The following is a 14,507-nucleotide window of genomic DNA, read 5'->3' as shown; positions in this document are numbered from 1 at the left end:
GGCCCAGCGCTCTCTTATGTCATCGTGTCTATATGGAGCTAACCCTTGCACAACATCACATAGACCATGGCAGGGGCAGAGACTGTTATTCTGTTGAGATGTGTACGGATGACCCACCACCGACCTGAGAAGGCACAGGGTCGACACCTGCAGTACGAGCACAGATCCACACGCATACACATGTGCTGCCTCACTCATGTCCACACCCATACAGTACATTCAAACACTACATGAACAAATTGTAATGACAAATATTAGACTATGTTAACACTTAGCTGTGTGTATCAACGTCCGGACGTGTTTCCTGTTTTATTTGTGAAAAGAAGAAACCGCTCAGAAAACATTGTGTTGCTGTAAATCTATTGTGTTCCATGTGTACGGTTTAACAATAGAGTGAATGTTTTATTTTCTTCTTTTGCTTAAACGCTCCTTGGTTCCTCCTTATTTACCAGGAAAAAAAATGATATTTAAAACTGTTTTATAAGAAGAGTATCACCCAAAAGAGCCAAAAAAATGTATTTGCAAAGTATGTACAGTGAATATTAAAAGATGCTCTAGAAATTTTAACAAAAATCCATTCAACGCCCTGCTAGCTAACTTTGCACAACGCTTCAGTTTAAGAAAATAAATATTTTATAGTCTGTTCACTGTGATGGAGGCTATTAGGACTATGCTGCAGGACTCGTAGCTGCTGTGTGAGTGTGTGTGTTTGAGTGCATGCTCTTATGTGAGTTTCTGCGTGAATGTTGTTTATCGGACTGGTGGAGCGGCCTCGCACACAGTCGTCCTGTTGCGTAGCTAAATCTGTCTCCGTCTTTCTCACTTTCTGATTCTCTCTCCTCTTTGCTTTGTTTTGTTGGGACATACAGGGTAACACAGCGGAGTAATTGAGTGTTGTGTAAAGCGACAGGCGTGCCGGAGGATTGAACTCCAGTGACAAAGGGTTAGTATGAGGCCTGTCCCAGCCTCACCTGTGGATATGATGTAAATAGATATTCTATAGATACCAAACAATTAGGAAACAAGGAGGTAAACCTACAACAATTCAAGAGATTCCTTTAAGAATATATTAACACTTAATAAAGGTTTTCACTGTAAAACACTGCTGTGATGTTTCTTCATTTGTTAAGGAACGGGGTTGCAGTTGTCATGTCATCTGTGGTCTGAGAACATTTCAGTTTAGGTTTGAAGACTAGAAATTAATAACAGAACTCTTGCATTGCAATCTTAGGGTGTCAGGTTTGAAAGACATGGAGAAAGACTAGTCAGGGAGCATTAAATGAAAGTCATTTTACAAATCCGTAATTTAAAGTCTTTCAAAATAATGGAAGAAAATGTTCTATGGCCCATATTCTGAAATCAATGTTTGTCTCATAGGGCTTAACAAGCTGCAACATCTGTCGAGCCCGGTCCCTTCTGGACCAAACGGCGTGTTCGTTGATTCGAGGTTCAAGTGGGAAAGGTTAATAATTTAGACAAGATCAGTGTTCAAAAGTTTCACAGTAATACGTTTATTGTATAAGAACAATACTTACAGAGAGTCTCTGGAGTTCTCCTGGACACGTCACCAGGTCACTGGATCATGTCGAGAAGAAGCCCCCACTTTACCAAGTCCACAGTATTTGTAAGAGACACAGCGTGCAACACAGAGGCGGTTCTTTTCTTGGGCGCAATCAGCAATTGGCCAGATGTGTACTGTCTCTCAAAGTGCAGTTTTTGCAAGCACATCATTGTGAGAGAAGGTTTACTCCATCAGGTGTCTCCCACCATTATGCCCTTATTAAAAAAGGGAGTTTTTCACAGTGGAGATTAGACTTCAGAGGAGGATTTAATATATTTTTCTCATAATAATTTGGAAAATGGTTCTTTGTGTTAGTCCTGGCACGTCCTTTCTCCGTCCTGAGAATCTGTGCTTTCATTATCTCAAATCTCAAGATGGATTTCCTTCTCAGGCTTTCCCCAAGTTGCACTTTGCAGTCAGTTTGACACTCAGATGGTTGCGCTCTGTGTTTGACCCTGTATTTGAGTCCAGAAATTATATCACTCCAGGATAAAAGAAACAGTTGTAATATTGTTAATTCTATAGTTTACACAGTTAATATTGATTCACAGGATATAATGTAGGTAAAATATAGTTAGATATATTCATAAGATAGAGAACAAAACATAGATATCTCAACACATCCTGTGTCCTTAATCCTCAACAAGAGTCAAGAACAACAACCAAAAATGTCCCTATATTGCTGGGGGGGGGGAATACACATAGTAACCTCAGAGAAAGCCACACGTGAGGGATCCCTCTCCCAGGATGGACAGTGATATAATATCAATAACCCTATATATATATATTAAATATAATGGAAAGGTGTGTCAATGTTTCAAGTATTTATACATAAGAAAATGTCTCATAGAGATATTGTTATATATATGATATGCTTTTGTTTTTGTTTTAGGTGGGGACAACATTATGGCTTCTCTCTTTTAACAGCTATTTCTATATGCATGCAGATAAATAATTAATACGATAGCCAAAGAATTTCGGTCAATGTGTTACACCTCCTTCGCTCTCCACGCGCTGACTGTTCACCTGCGATCAGCCAAAGTCTGCTCAAACATTACTGGTCAAACTTCATATCTGATACAAAAGCAGAACAAATAAGTATAAGAGAGCCAGCTTACTTTATTGTTTAATGAGTTACTTTTTTTTATTAAAAACTGGTATATGTGTGTTGCCATCCTCGAGATAAAAGCAAAAACATATATAATTGGTTGGAGATGTGAAAATTCCTTTCAGCCTTTTATTATTATTCTTACATTTTGATTAAAATTCAAACCTTTCATTTTCAATTATTGCATTACAAATTCAAAATATTCAAACATGAAATATAACTTTCTCTCTGGCCCTTTAACTCTGACTTCCAAGCAACATTAACAGAGTTGATGAAAGAAACGCGGTTTCTCTTAGAGATAAAATTGCTGTGAGATTAGGAGTTTGACCTTTTACTCAGCAGAGAAGTCACTACAGGCTTGTAATCCAAGTCACACCTTTCGTCCACAACACAGAGAGGAATGTCACAGAGAGAGAATTAAAATCCTACCACTTTTACCCACTATTGTTTGTATCTGGTGCTTTATGAAAACATGGCAACAACCAGTGTCAGTGTGGCTCAGATCTGTGATCTGGAGGTGAAACCTCATGTTATTCTTATTCAAAGCAATCAGTGCTTTCAGCCAGTTCAGCACTCAGTTCACTGATTAGTTGTGTGTGGTTCATTGTCCTCATGGGAGTCGTCTCAGTTCTCCATAGAGTGGGCACACAGGTTTGTATGATTGCATTTTACTGTATCTCTATAAGTGGTGCATTAAAAGGCTGCTGTGCCTCAATGGCAGCTGGGTAGTTGTTGTTCCTTGTTGTCCTTTATTTCTCTCAGGAAAAATAAAATATCCATCTATCTATTGATTTGCTAGAAACAGTAAGTCACCTCTGTATTTATTCAGGATTTGTAAACTCAGACTCTGCAGGTTAAACCCATGACAGGATGAGGAGGAATGAATGACACAAAGACCTGGGTACATTTTGAGGAAGCAGTTGAACTCAGACAATGACAATTCCAGCTGTGTGAACATGTGTTCACGTTGAAACAGTCCAGAGAGATTCAATCAGGTAGTATTTGAGAGCCCATCAGTGGGGAAGGACCATGGATGTGTAGGATGCTTTTAATGACTCACTGAATTGAAATGGTACTTATCATATTTATAAACTCCTTTTCCGATGGTGTAAAAAACCACTAGAACCAGCTAACATCCGAGTTTTGTCTGCAATGGGAATGGATTCAATCGGCATTTACAACCTTGTTAGTAGACAAAGGTTGTAATTGGCTCCGATTGGCAGTGACTGAAACATGACATTAGTAAATGTCAAGTAAATAAACAAATGTAGAACTAAATGAATGAATGAATGTAAAAATTGATAAATAAATAAATAACTACAATAAAAATACCGAACTGTTTTTATTTTTTCATTTTTCAAATGTATTTAATTATTTATTTATACAATTAGCTATTTATACTTAACACTATTTCCTTCATAGTTAAGCCCAATTCATGCTTCTTTGCGTCGCTTCACCGCAGACGTCGCGTAGACATGTATCCTACGCAGAGCCAGATAGACGTGCACCTCTCCAAAAAGGTAACTAAGTGTTGAGGCGACCCCCCCAGACAACAAGAAGAAATGAACTTGGACAACGTCTTTCTTTTCGTCGTTGCTGTTAAGAAAAAGAAAAAATGCTCTTCAACACCTATCAGCTCCAACTCCGACACAATCCGCTTGGTAACACCTGCCATCGTTCTGAAGTAAACAGAGGCGCCAGGAAGATGGTAAACAAGCAGACAAGAAGCTGGAAAACTTTAAAACCAGCATAGAAACTCGACTACCACTAGAGTTTTGGTGTAATTGAAGCTGAACTCACACACAGACCCTTGTGCACAACTATAAACGCTCGGCCCACTTAGAGCATGGCTTCAATGCAGAAGCAAGAATCAGCCTTTATTAACCCTAGAACACTAGCGTACAATTAGTAACACCATCACTAACGTCGGGTATATTTTACCCGATATAATACACCCGATAAAAAATACTTCTCATCAAAATATATTAATGTCCAACAATACATGGCAATTTGAAGTATTCTTCTATTATTTCCCCCGATACATCCTCTCATAAAATGAACAAAAGGTATCATGGGGAGACCCTATAAAAAGGCTCTAAAATTTGTGAGAAATTAGGGGGTCGTTAAAGGAAAATTCCTAAAAAAATATATAGTAGAGCTGGGAACTTGTTCTTTGGTCCAGCCGTTCCTGGGACATGTCCGGTGAAGGCACAGTCTCCCTGCATCATTTACTTATATTATATTCAACAAATATTTTACCCTCTATCACTAACATCGGTTGAAAATCACCCGAACACGTGCCTATTGAAAAAAACAGGGATGGGAGCAGGGAAACTAGCAATGAAAATCCTATGACCACACTCGTTCGGGTAAAAAACACCCGACGTTAGTGTTCTAGGGCAGAGGTCTTCAACAGGGGGTCCGCCACCCCTAGGGGGTCCGCTGAGGTACTGCAGGGGGGGTCGCAAAAGTTTTGTTTGATTTTTTTAATTTGTAATTTTTTTGTAACCAATTTTTTTCTTTGAATTTAAATGTCTTTAAATACAAATTAACAACATATTGTTGCGAACGGATACATGTTTGCAAAATCTTTCAGTCAGCAATGCAACCTTTCAGCGACAGACAATAATAAAAACATGAATATATGAACCTGTGTATTATTTGAATAGCTCAGTATTGAATTCACAATAACAGGGTAGCTATACATGGCACTAGGCCCAGTTAATATAAAACACTAGTTTATACAATGTAGGGGGTCCCTGCTCCATCTCTCCATCAGTTTGGGGGTCCTTGGCCTGAAAAACGTTTTAGACCCTGCCCTAGGGTTAATAAAACACAGACACTGTCTCTTTAAGACCTGGACGGCGGGGGCGGTGAAAGCGGGATTCAAACGTGAAGCCCCGCCCCCCGCCGCTTCCCTTCCCGGAAACAGAACCCAAACATCAGTCGCAACAAGATGGGGAACCTGCTGGACACCCCGACGAGCTGCCCACTGTGCAGCGAGCTGACCATGGAGCCCGTCACCCTGAAGTGCAACCACCGCTTCTGCCAGCGGTGCATCGGGGACCTGTGGAGCGTGACCCCAGACGGGCCGTACCACTGCCCGGAGTGGAGGTGTAAGACCGTGTACCGCACGCTGCCCTTCGACCGCAGCCTGATGTCCTCCCCGGGCCGGTGGGCTGCAGGTACGAACTGCTGGAGCCGGGGGGCTGGTGGAAGTTTGACCGGGACCACAGCTGATTCATGCTAACAGGCTAACACACCGTTATCACATTCAGGGTTACACTCAGGCTAGCTCATGGTGCTCTGTAGCTACTTCCGGATAAAGAGCTGGCTGGATTTCATCATCATCACATGCAGCCACTTTACACTTAAAACACCGACATCCATTTTGAGTAAATGTACATGAGTAGTTTCAGCAAATTGTAACTAAAGCATTAAGAGTGAAGACAATTCGCCCCAGTGACTGATACTATGATCTTGATATTATTATCAATCAACTTTTATTTTTTATAGCCCGTATTTATGAATCACAGTTACCCTCACGTGACTTAACGATCTGTACTATGTTCGACATCCTCTCTTCTTAACGCAAACAAAAATAAATCTCATTATATAATATTGTTAAAACTTTATAATAAATTCATAATACAAGGTTTAACAGCCTTTAATGACAAAGTTGAAAAGCTGTAAAAAAACTAATTTTCTTTGCGTGACAGGAAAGGGAGGATCTTTGGTCTGTGGCAAATTAGAACAGACATATGTCATTATTTTCTTATGAATACAAGCTCCAACTACAGATCACGTTTTTGTAAAGAATTAAAAGTTTGTTCTTATTGTTCAACACTTTGTACGAATGTAAAATGTACAGTATGATACTAAATATAATACAGTCCTAATCTGTAATTAACTGTCAACTAAATCATCCTGATTTAGTGACTGTAATGTAAAACAACATGCACAGAGAGAGTAAAGGGCTTACTCATTTGTTATGGTGCGTTGTCAAGTAGGATTTGAGTCCATGCAGTTTTCCTGTGTTTGGCATAAATCACCATGATTAGTTTTCCCAATTTCCAGTTTATGTAATCAGATATTGCATGTTTATGAATGAAGCATCAGGGATTTTAGGAGTGACTTAAATTTGTTTTAATCTGTGATAGTTTTATGTGTCATAACTCTGATATAAGGATTTCACCACTGACACTGGGACAGATCTGACCGTGTGACAGGATTTTATGTTTCCCATTCAGATGCTGAAAAAGTAAACTAGTTCACCACTGCAATGAGTTTAGGAAATCTGTAAGTTGCAGCTAAGTCTTGCAGATGCTTTTATGCTGAAGGTGAACAAACCTTAGTGCTGTGGTGCTGGTCAATAGCCAGCTTGTATGAATGTATGTGAAGTATTGTTGTAAAGGTGCTGAATCGATGTTCTGTTCTATTTTTTAGCCACATCCAGTAAAGATGAGCAGACCAAACTCGATGCAGCGTTGAAGAGGCCCTCCCTCTCCAGCAGACTCCTGGGGAAGAGAAAGGCCAGCGCCCCCCCACCAGAGCAACCTGCCACGAAGCGATCGACTGTGGAATCTCCCTGTGAGCGCCCCAGTGACCTTGAGATGCCCACCGCTTCCATTTCAGACAAATCTAAGCGGTCTACTGGTCTGGAGACATCTGAGAAAAAAGTGCACCCAGAATCTGCACAGTCTGAGAGCGGTGATGGCCCCTCCTGCAGTAACAAGTCCGACAGCAAGGCAGCACCTGCAAGTGATGCGCTACGAGACGCCTCAAACCAGCAGAGCCAGCGCAAAGCAGCGGTCGTCACGTTGGTTGACTCTGACAGCTCGGATGAAGTCGATATATGTGAGGCACCTCCTCTTACAACCCCAAGAAGAGACACACAAGGGGCAGAAAGTCATGCATCACCAAGGAAACCGGCCTCTCATGCCAACTTGGATTCATTTCCTGGGGTCTCACAGCCTGAAAAAGATAAGTCTCCTGCACCTCACGTCAAGCCACCTCTGGTGTCCACCAAACATTCGGCTGCTTCAGGATCCTCAAATAGTGTCGGTGTCTTTTACACGACGGAGAGCAAATATTCCCGCCCTGTGCCCTGCCATTACTGCCCCAAAACTGTGTACCAGTCTGCTGTGAAGACCTGTCTAGTGTGTGGAGCTTCCATGTGTTCAGAGCACCTGCGGCCCCACCTGGACTCCCCAGTGTTCCAGAATCACACCCTGGTTCCTCCGGTGGAGGACATCTCTCCCTGGAGATGCCAGGAGCACCAGGAGATAAACAGGATCTACTGTCGGCAGTGTGTGGTGTGTGTGTGCACGGTGTGTACGGTCATAGGCTCACACCGCGGCCATGTCTGCATCAGCATCCGGGAGGCAGAGCGAGAGCTCAGGGTGAGTTGTGAAATATAGAACCACACATACGGTGCATACCAGAACCCGACTGGATCTTTGGTGGCAAAGACCAATATTAGTGAGCGAATATTTTCTGATAATAAGATGTCGTTATCGTTAATACCTTATGTCAAGAAAATGTATTTTAGGCTTGATAATTTACTGTTAATAAAAAGAAAACAAATAAAACCAACCAAATATATTGAGCATATAAAATATCAAACTAAGGGAATTAACCTTATTATTTAATGTTAAGTATACAAAAAATGCATGTCTTTTCTGCAATGTTTATGTTGTGAAATAAAAGTGTTTGTATTTGTACATATCGGCAAACATCAACACAGATTCAATCTTTGAAATGCTTGTATCGACCAATGTAATCAAACGTGTGACGTATCATTTGGGTGTAGTAGATGCATAGTCGTCGTGGTTACAGTTGAAGCCTGATGTAAACCTATCTATAGCATAATTACATTAAATTTTTTCGATGCACATTTTCCCCAAGGGCAACCTGAAAGAAGAGATCAAACAACTGCAGGACGCTGAACAGCAAGTGGAGAGCAGAGTGACTGAACTCAAGCAGAAGAAAGAGACTTCCCGAGTAAGACAACTTATCTTAATACAGAACTGCTCAGTAATAAAGGGTGAGATTCATTCCGTTTGGTCCTGCTGGGATGGTGTTGTGTTGCAGCGCAGCGCACACAATGTAAAATGTTTTTATTTACCATGAAGACAAGTCTCCATAATGTGTATATGTAAAGTGTTATTTAGGTCCCCTCATCATTTGTAATATCTGGACAACACACAGGACCACAAACACAGAGAATCTGACAAACTGTTCCCTAACTGATCAGAAACGGAAAAGAGAATGAATCTGAAGGAACATGGGACCAAACAACTATTTTATGTGATGCCAAATGAGAAATATAAAACTTAATATGAATCTTGATTGTATATTTTCTCTGTCCAGGTGGTTTTAACTGAGGCACGAAAAGGAGTGCAGCAGCAGTACGAAGCCATCAGAGAGGCCCTGGAGCAGGAGGAGCAGTCCACTCTTCAGTGTGTGTTGAAGGAGGAGAGCAGGGTCCTGGGGGGACTAGAGGCCAAACTCAGCCTCCTCAGCAGCCGCCTGCTCTCCATCCAGCAGGGCCTCCACACCCTGGAGGAGCTGGCTGATGCCAAGGGAGACAAACGCGTTCAGGAGCAGGCCTTCATTACGGTGAGTTGTGTGTTTCCGTTTGTTTGTTGTTAAAATATCTTTATAAAACCTGTTAAAAACTAACCCAAAGAAAATGTCTTTTTGTTCTTCCTCACATGACAGGAGTACAGCAAAGTAACCCAACTGTAAGTGATTTTCTACTTTGTTGAACATGTCAATAGCTGAATGATCCAACAAGTGTGTATTCTGCGTAAAAATGTCTTCAAGGGTTGGTTGACCTTGTCCTTGCTATGTACAGTTTTACTAGAAGAAATGTTACAATGACGATACTCATGCTATGAAACACTGCAGCCTTTTGTTGTAGATGTGTCATGTGTGTGCTTTCTGTTCGGCCTTTAACCACCAAATCTTTATCCAGCCTTGTTTGCTAAATATTTACCAGAGTGTGCTTGTTTTACTGTATATGAATTTATGTTTTTTTTTCAAAATATAATTTTCTCTGCTCCTTTCCCCCCAGCGGCAGTAACTTGGGGAGCTGTTTGCAGCAGTCGGAGGCTCCAGAAGAAGTGGATCAGGCTCTGCTGAAGTGTTTGCAGAACTGGACCGAGAAGCGTCTGGACACGATCACCCTGCCCATGCCTGGCAAAGACGGAGACCTCTACAGACTGCTCTGTGAGACACGTCTTTAGGCTCTTTTAGATAGGACACAACTGCCCGTTGTTAAAAAGCTAGAAATTAGTACATAAAGCATTAAGTACTCAAAAGGCACTTCTGGCAAGAATGAGTGTTATAATATTGGAAATATATTTAACTGTGTATTTACAGACGTCAGTAGTCATGATTGAAAATCAACAATTACTATATATTATATCACCTCAATATTAACAGCTATGTACCACTTCAGATTGTCCAAAACATTTCCTTGTTCTTTCATTCTCATAATCATACAGGCGACATTGGTCTTCAAATATATAACAGGCTATCTACATTTAATTTTAAAATACAATATTATAAATGAGGGGAAAGCAGGATTGCTACGCTCTGAGATCCATGTCTGCGCCACGCAAAGATGTTTTTTTTGTCGTGCTTTGCTCAACGGTCTCTTGTGTGTGCCACGGTCAAAGTTCAACAATATTTAACTTTGACCACTGCCGGCTGTGATGAACAGTCGCACGTCCAGTAGAAGTGAAGTTGCCAGCCAGATTTGTACTGAGCAATGGAGGAAAACTTTAAATTGTTTGTGTTTGAGTTCCCTGATATATTATTTTCATGAGAAAGAAAAAGAGGGGGGAAATCTGACATGATCGGGAGCCAGGATAATAGTGTTAGTAGTGACAAACATTCTCCCAAAGAAGTTTTGCTCCATAAGAAAAGGCCTTTATCCCTGCACCAGTTTCCTTTCCACTCTGATGAATCACAGCATCCTGTCGGCCTGAAAGAGCCACATTCAATTAGTCGTATTCAAAAATGTAATCTCAAAATATCTATAAATAGTCCCTTTTTTCTTTTCCTGTGTTTAGATGGTACCCTCCCCATCCTGGATGCAGACACAGCTCATTCCAAGTTGCAGCTGTCGAACAGCAACAGGAAGGTGACGTACAACGAGACGCAGCAGATCTACCCGGAGCACGAGGCTCGCTTCAGCTCCTTCCCACAAGTCCTGGCCTCCTGTGCCCTGGAGGGGGGCCGCTGGTACTGGGAAGTGAGCGTGCCTGTGGACGAGGGCCGATGGAAGGTGGGGCTGAGCGAGGGGCAGATAGAGAGGAAGGGCCAAAAGGACAACTCCCGTCTGGGCTTCAACAGCTTCTCCTGGTGCGTCGCCTGTGACCGGAGGAAGGTGGAAGCCGTGCACAACAAGGTTTCTGTTCCCGTGGACGTAGACAAGCTGCAGAGGGTGGGAGTGTTCCTCGACTTTGAGGAGGGTATTTTATCATTCTTTAATGTGACACCAGGGGGCAGTCTAGTATTAATGCATTCCTATCAGCATACCTTTTCTGATGCTCTCTACCCAGCGTTCTCTGTGTCAAAAACACAGCTGGCGATCTGTGATCTGTTCCAGCCATAAACACATGTGTGTGACCCTTACACTGGCACGTCAGTAGATTTACACATTACTAAGAAAGCACAGTGCCTTTATCATATGTGAAATCATTTCTTCAATAAAATGTGGCAATTTGCAAAACTCTTGGGATAATGTCACACACTGTAAATAATGCTATACTTTAGCAAAAATTCGATTTTTATAACAGTTGATAGTACTAGAGCTGTTCCCTATGCGTACAATAGATACATTCCAAAACTGGAACTTTTATTATGTTTTTAGATTTTTCTTTTATGTGGGAGGCAAGTTGACAGTGCTGAAAAATATATAAAGGATAATATATGTTCTTTGCACCAAATTCAATGTTCGTCCTGTTGAAATGTTTGATACCTCTCTGATCCTCTGATGAACCACTCGACAGAAATAAAATGTCACAATCAAAGTAAAAACTTTCATTATTTTCTCTTCTTGATATTTTCTGTTTGCATTTGGAGGCACAGGTGGGTGTGTGCTGTAGTTTCCCCAGGCAGGTGACGGTTGCTGTGCAAAAATATTTAAACTCTCACTAACCTCGCCGCATGTGAGCTTCGCAGACAATAAACACTACATCTGGAACAAACTCCTTAGAGCTTCACTGCTTTCTCTGAGGCTCATTTATTCTGATGGTGTTCTGCGCTGTTGAAGTCACTGGGAGGGATCAAGGTAGTGTTTTCTGTAAACTCTCGCTGGATGATTGGGAAAGCACCAGCATGTCAGTGGTTTAGGGAGCAGCTTGCTGTGTTTCCAAAGACTAATTGTTAGAATCTGCAGTATGAAATAAACTATTACAGAAAGGTACTTACTGAACTCTTAACTAGATTGGAACTCAAGGGTTCACAGGAATAGAGCTTTGTGAGGAGTGCGGTCTGATCACCAACAGTTATTTTTGTTAATCCAGGTTTAATAGCTTTTTGTGTCCTTCTTGCGACAATACTTTGGTTCGACATAATTCCAGGCACTTGAGAGACTTGAATCCACGCAGGTGCACCAGTGAACCATGGCAACAATTTCACACTTGGCGCCACATGATGCAGAGGTAGTCAGAAACACTCTGCAGGCTCTGCTTCTCTCTCTCTCTCTCTCTTCCCCCAGCTGCCACATGAAGGCCGAGCGTAAGACATTTCTGAGAGGAGGAGGAGGACGAGGAGGGGGCTTCAGCAGTCAGGATAATTAAATTCCACTCTCCCTGTCCATCCAGTGGTCTCTCAAACTCAGCAAGCCTCTCAGGCTTTTTCCACACTGGGTTCCCATTAAATTAGACGAGCTAAGGGCTTACAGGGGCAGTATATTGGATAATTATTGAGGAATATAAAACATTTGGTGTATTGACATCTCTAGACAGCCTCATTGGCTTCTAATGGGGCTACGCTTAGTCAAGGGACAAGATGCTGGAGTCAGGAATAAGTGTGCTTGTAAAAATCTTTTTTGCCTAATAAGACCTCCTTACTGGCTTGGGTCTGCCTGATGTGCTGATGTGCACACTTGCTGTATTTGTGTCTGACAGGAATGAGCAAAGAATCTAATCCCTACATCAGCGTGTCCGTGGCATATCAGTGAACAGTGATAAACGATTTAGTGTCAGTCGATTTTGGTAATATTTTGGTTTTCCAACTGGTGTTCTCAAAAGCAAACTAGATGGTACTCAGTAGAGAGCGAACCATAAGGGAGCAGTGTCGTGTGTTGTCTTGTCTTTGTTGTTATTAATATTATTATTATGAATGACTATTATTAATGGTATTTGTAAATGTGATAATTATTTGTGACTGGTGTATGATTATATCAGTTTACTCAGCTATTACAACTTCAAGATTTATTATGTAAATATAATAAATATAAACGGACTATTATTGAAATTATGATTATAATATAATAACATTCTTCATTTCAATGTTTTTTATTTTGAACAAAAGCTTCTGAAATGATCCTCTTTTATGTATTTTACTTAGAAAGGAAGTTTTAACCAGTGTCCTCTTTCCTGCCTGGCTCCCCACAGCTTGGGTAAACTGGTATAACCCTCATGGTGAAGAGTGCACAGAACACAAATCCAGAAATCCACACAGGGAAACGTGGTACAAATCCTAAACATAGAAACAAAAGCAGACAAACCAAAAGTTCACAAAAGAATCACAGCACAGATCCTCCTGCCTGCGCATAGACCCACTAGGTGTCACTGTTTTCCCTCCTGTATGCCAGATTTCATGGTTTTTAGGAGATTTGTTGCATTGTTAAGTGTCAGGTACATTTATTCCTGCTAACTGTACTAGCTTTTGATTATCAGTATGTGGATGAGTTCAATACATACTGATAATAAATGAATTTGTATGTATTTAGAGAGAAGAAAAAGAAGTTCAGCCGGATAACAGAAAGATATCCAGGATATGATGAGCTCGCTTCGTATTACAGGCCCCATGAAATGTCCTGATGTACAGTCCACCACTAGAGGTAGATAATTGTCCTATATTTAAAAATTTGGGGTATAAAATCATCTTAATTTATGGATATACAGCAGGAAAACGCATCATAGAATAAAAACATAACACACGTCATGCGTGTCAGGGAAGTCTTTAGCCATCAGAGTAGAGTTCTGTCGTCACCGAGGTGCTGCAGCTGGAGGGGAACATCTGTATGGTCTGACACCAGCTGGCTCGCTCCTGGGATGTCTTAAGGTCACGTGACCTGGTGACATTTTGCGGCGCTGGATGAAGTTGGACGAACGTTCTAACCAGCATGCACTGTTTTTAGACCAGCAGGCATCATGGGAAGTCAGCGCTGCACAGGGCTGCATGAAGTTGAATGCACCTATTAAAAACAGATGGATTGTAGAAGGTCACCCGTTCGATTCCCCAATTTCCGCCTGCCGTGCTGGAAAAGATCCATATAAATCCGCCAAGGCGGACCAGTCTCTTTAAATACAATCAAGCTGCACCCAATTACACACACTCATGGATGTCAGTCACCTAAATGAGTATGATTTCGTTTTTGATTTAGATTTCCCTTGGAAAATGGTGAAAATTTGGAAAAACACCCCATCTCACAACTATAAATACTTTTGTAAAAAGAACACTGTATGGGTTCTTCTCACAAACTGTGTCATTGACCAAATTTGGGGGAATTCAGTTCTGTTGTTTTTGTGTAATCTTGCTGAGAAACATACGAACCAACCAACTAGAGTTGCATACCTCCATAAGTCCCTGTAT

The 14,507-nt window shown here is 41.3% G+C and overlaps 1 protein-coding gene across 1 annotated transcript; it reads left to right on the top strand.

Moving 5' to 3' along the window:
• Positions 1-5,604: 5,604 nt before the first annotated feature.
• Positions 5,605-11,714, top strand: si:dkey-29p10.4 (E3 ubiquitin/ISG15 ligase TRIM25). The gene is made up of 7 exons (XM_061076309.1): positions 5,605-5,854; positions 7,116-8,071; positions 8,577-8,672; positions 9,042-9,290; positions 9,393-9,415; positions 9,748-9,902; positions 10,751-11,714. The coding sequence occupies exons 1-7, from the start codon at positions 5,626-5,628 to the stop codon at positions 11,293-11,295; spliced, it is 2,253 nt and encodes a 750-aa protein (XP_060932292.1). The 5' UTR covers positions 5,605-5,625; the 3' UTR covers positions 11,296-11,714.
• Positions 11,715-14,507: the final 2,793 nt, after the last annotated feature.

This window comes from Limanda limanda, chromosome 8, assembly GCF_963576545.1.
Source record: "Limanda limanda chromosome 8, fLimLim1.1, whole genome shotgun sequence".
In the NCBI taxonomy this organism is placed as follows: domain Eukaryota; kingdom Metazoa; phylum Chordata; class Actinopteri; order Pleuronectiformes; family Pleuronectidae; genus Limanda; species Limanda limanda.
The sequence above is the reverse complement of the archived record's forward strand: the minus strand, read 5'-3'. Positions and strand labels throughout refer to the sequence as shown.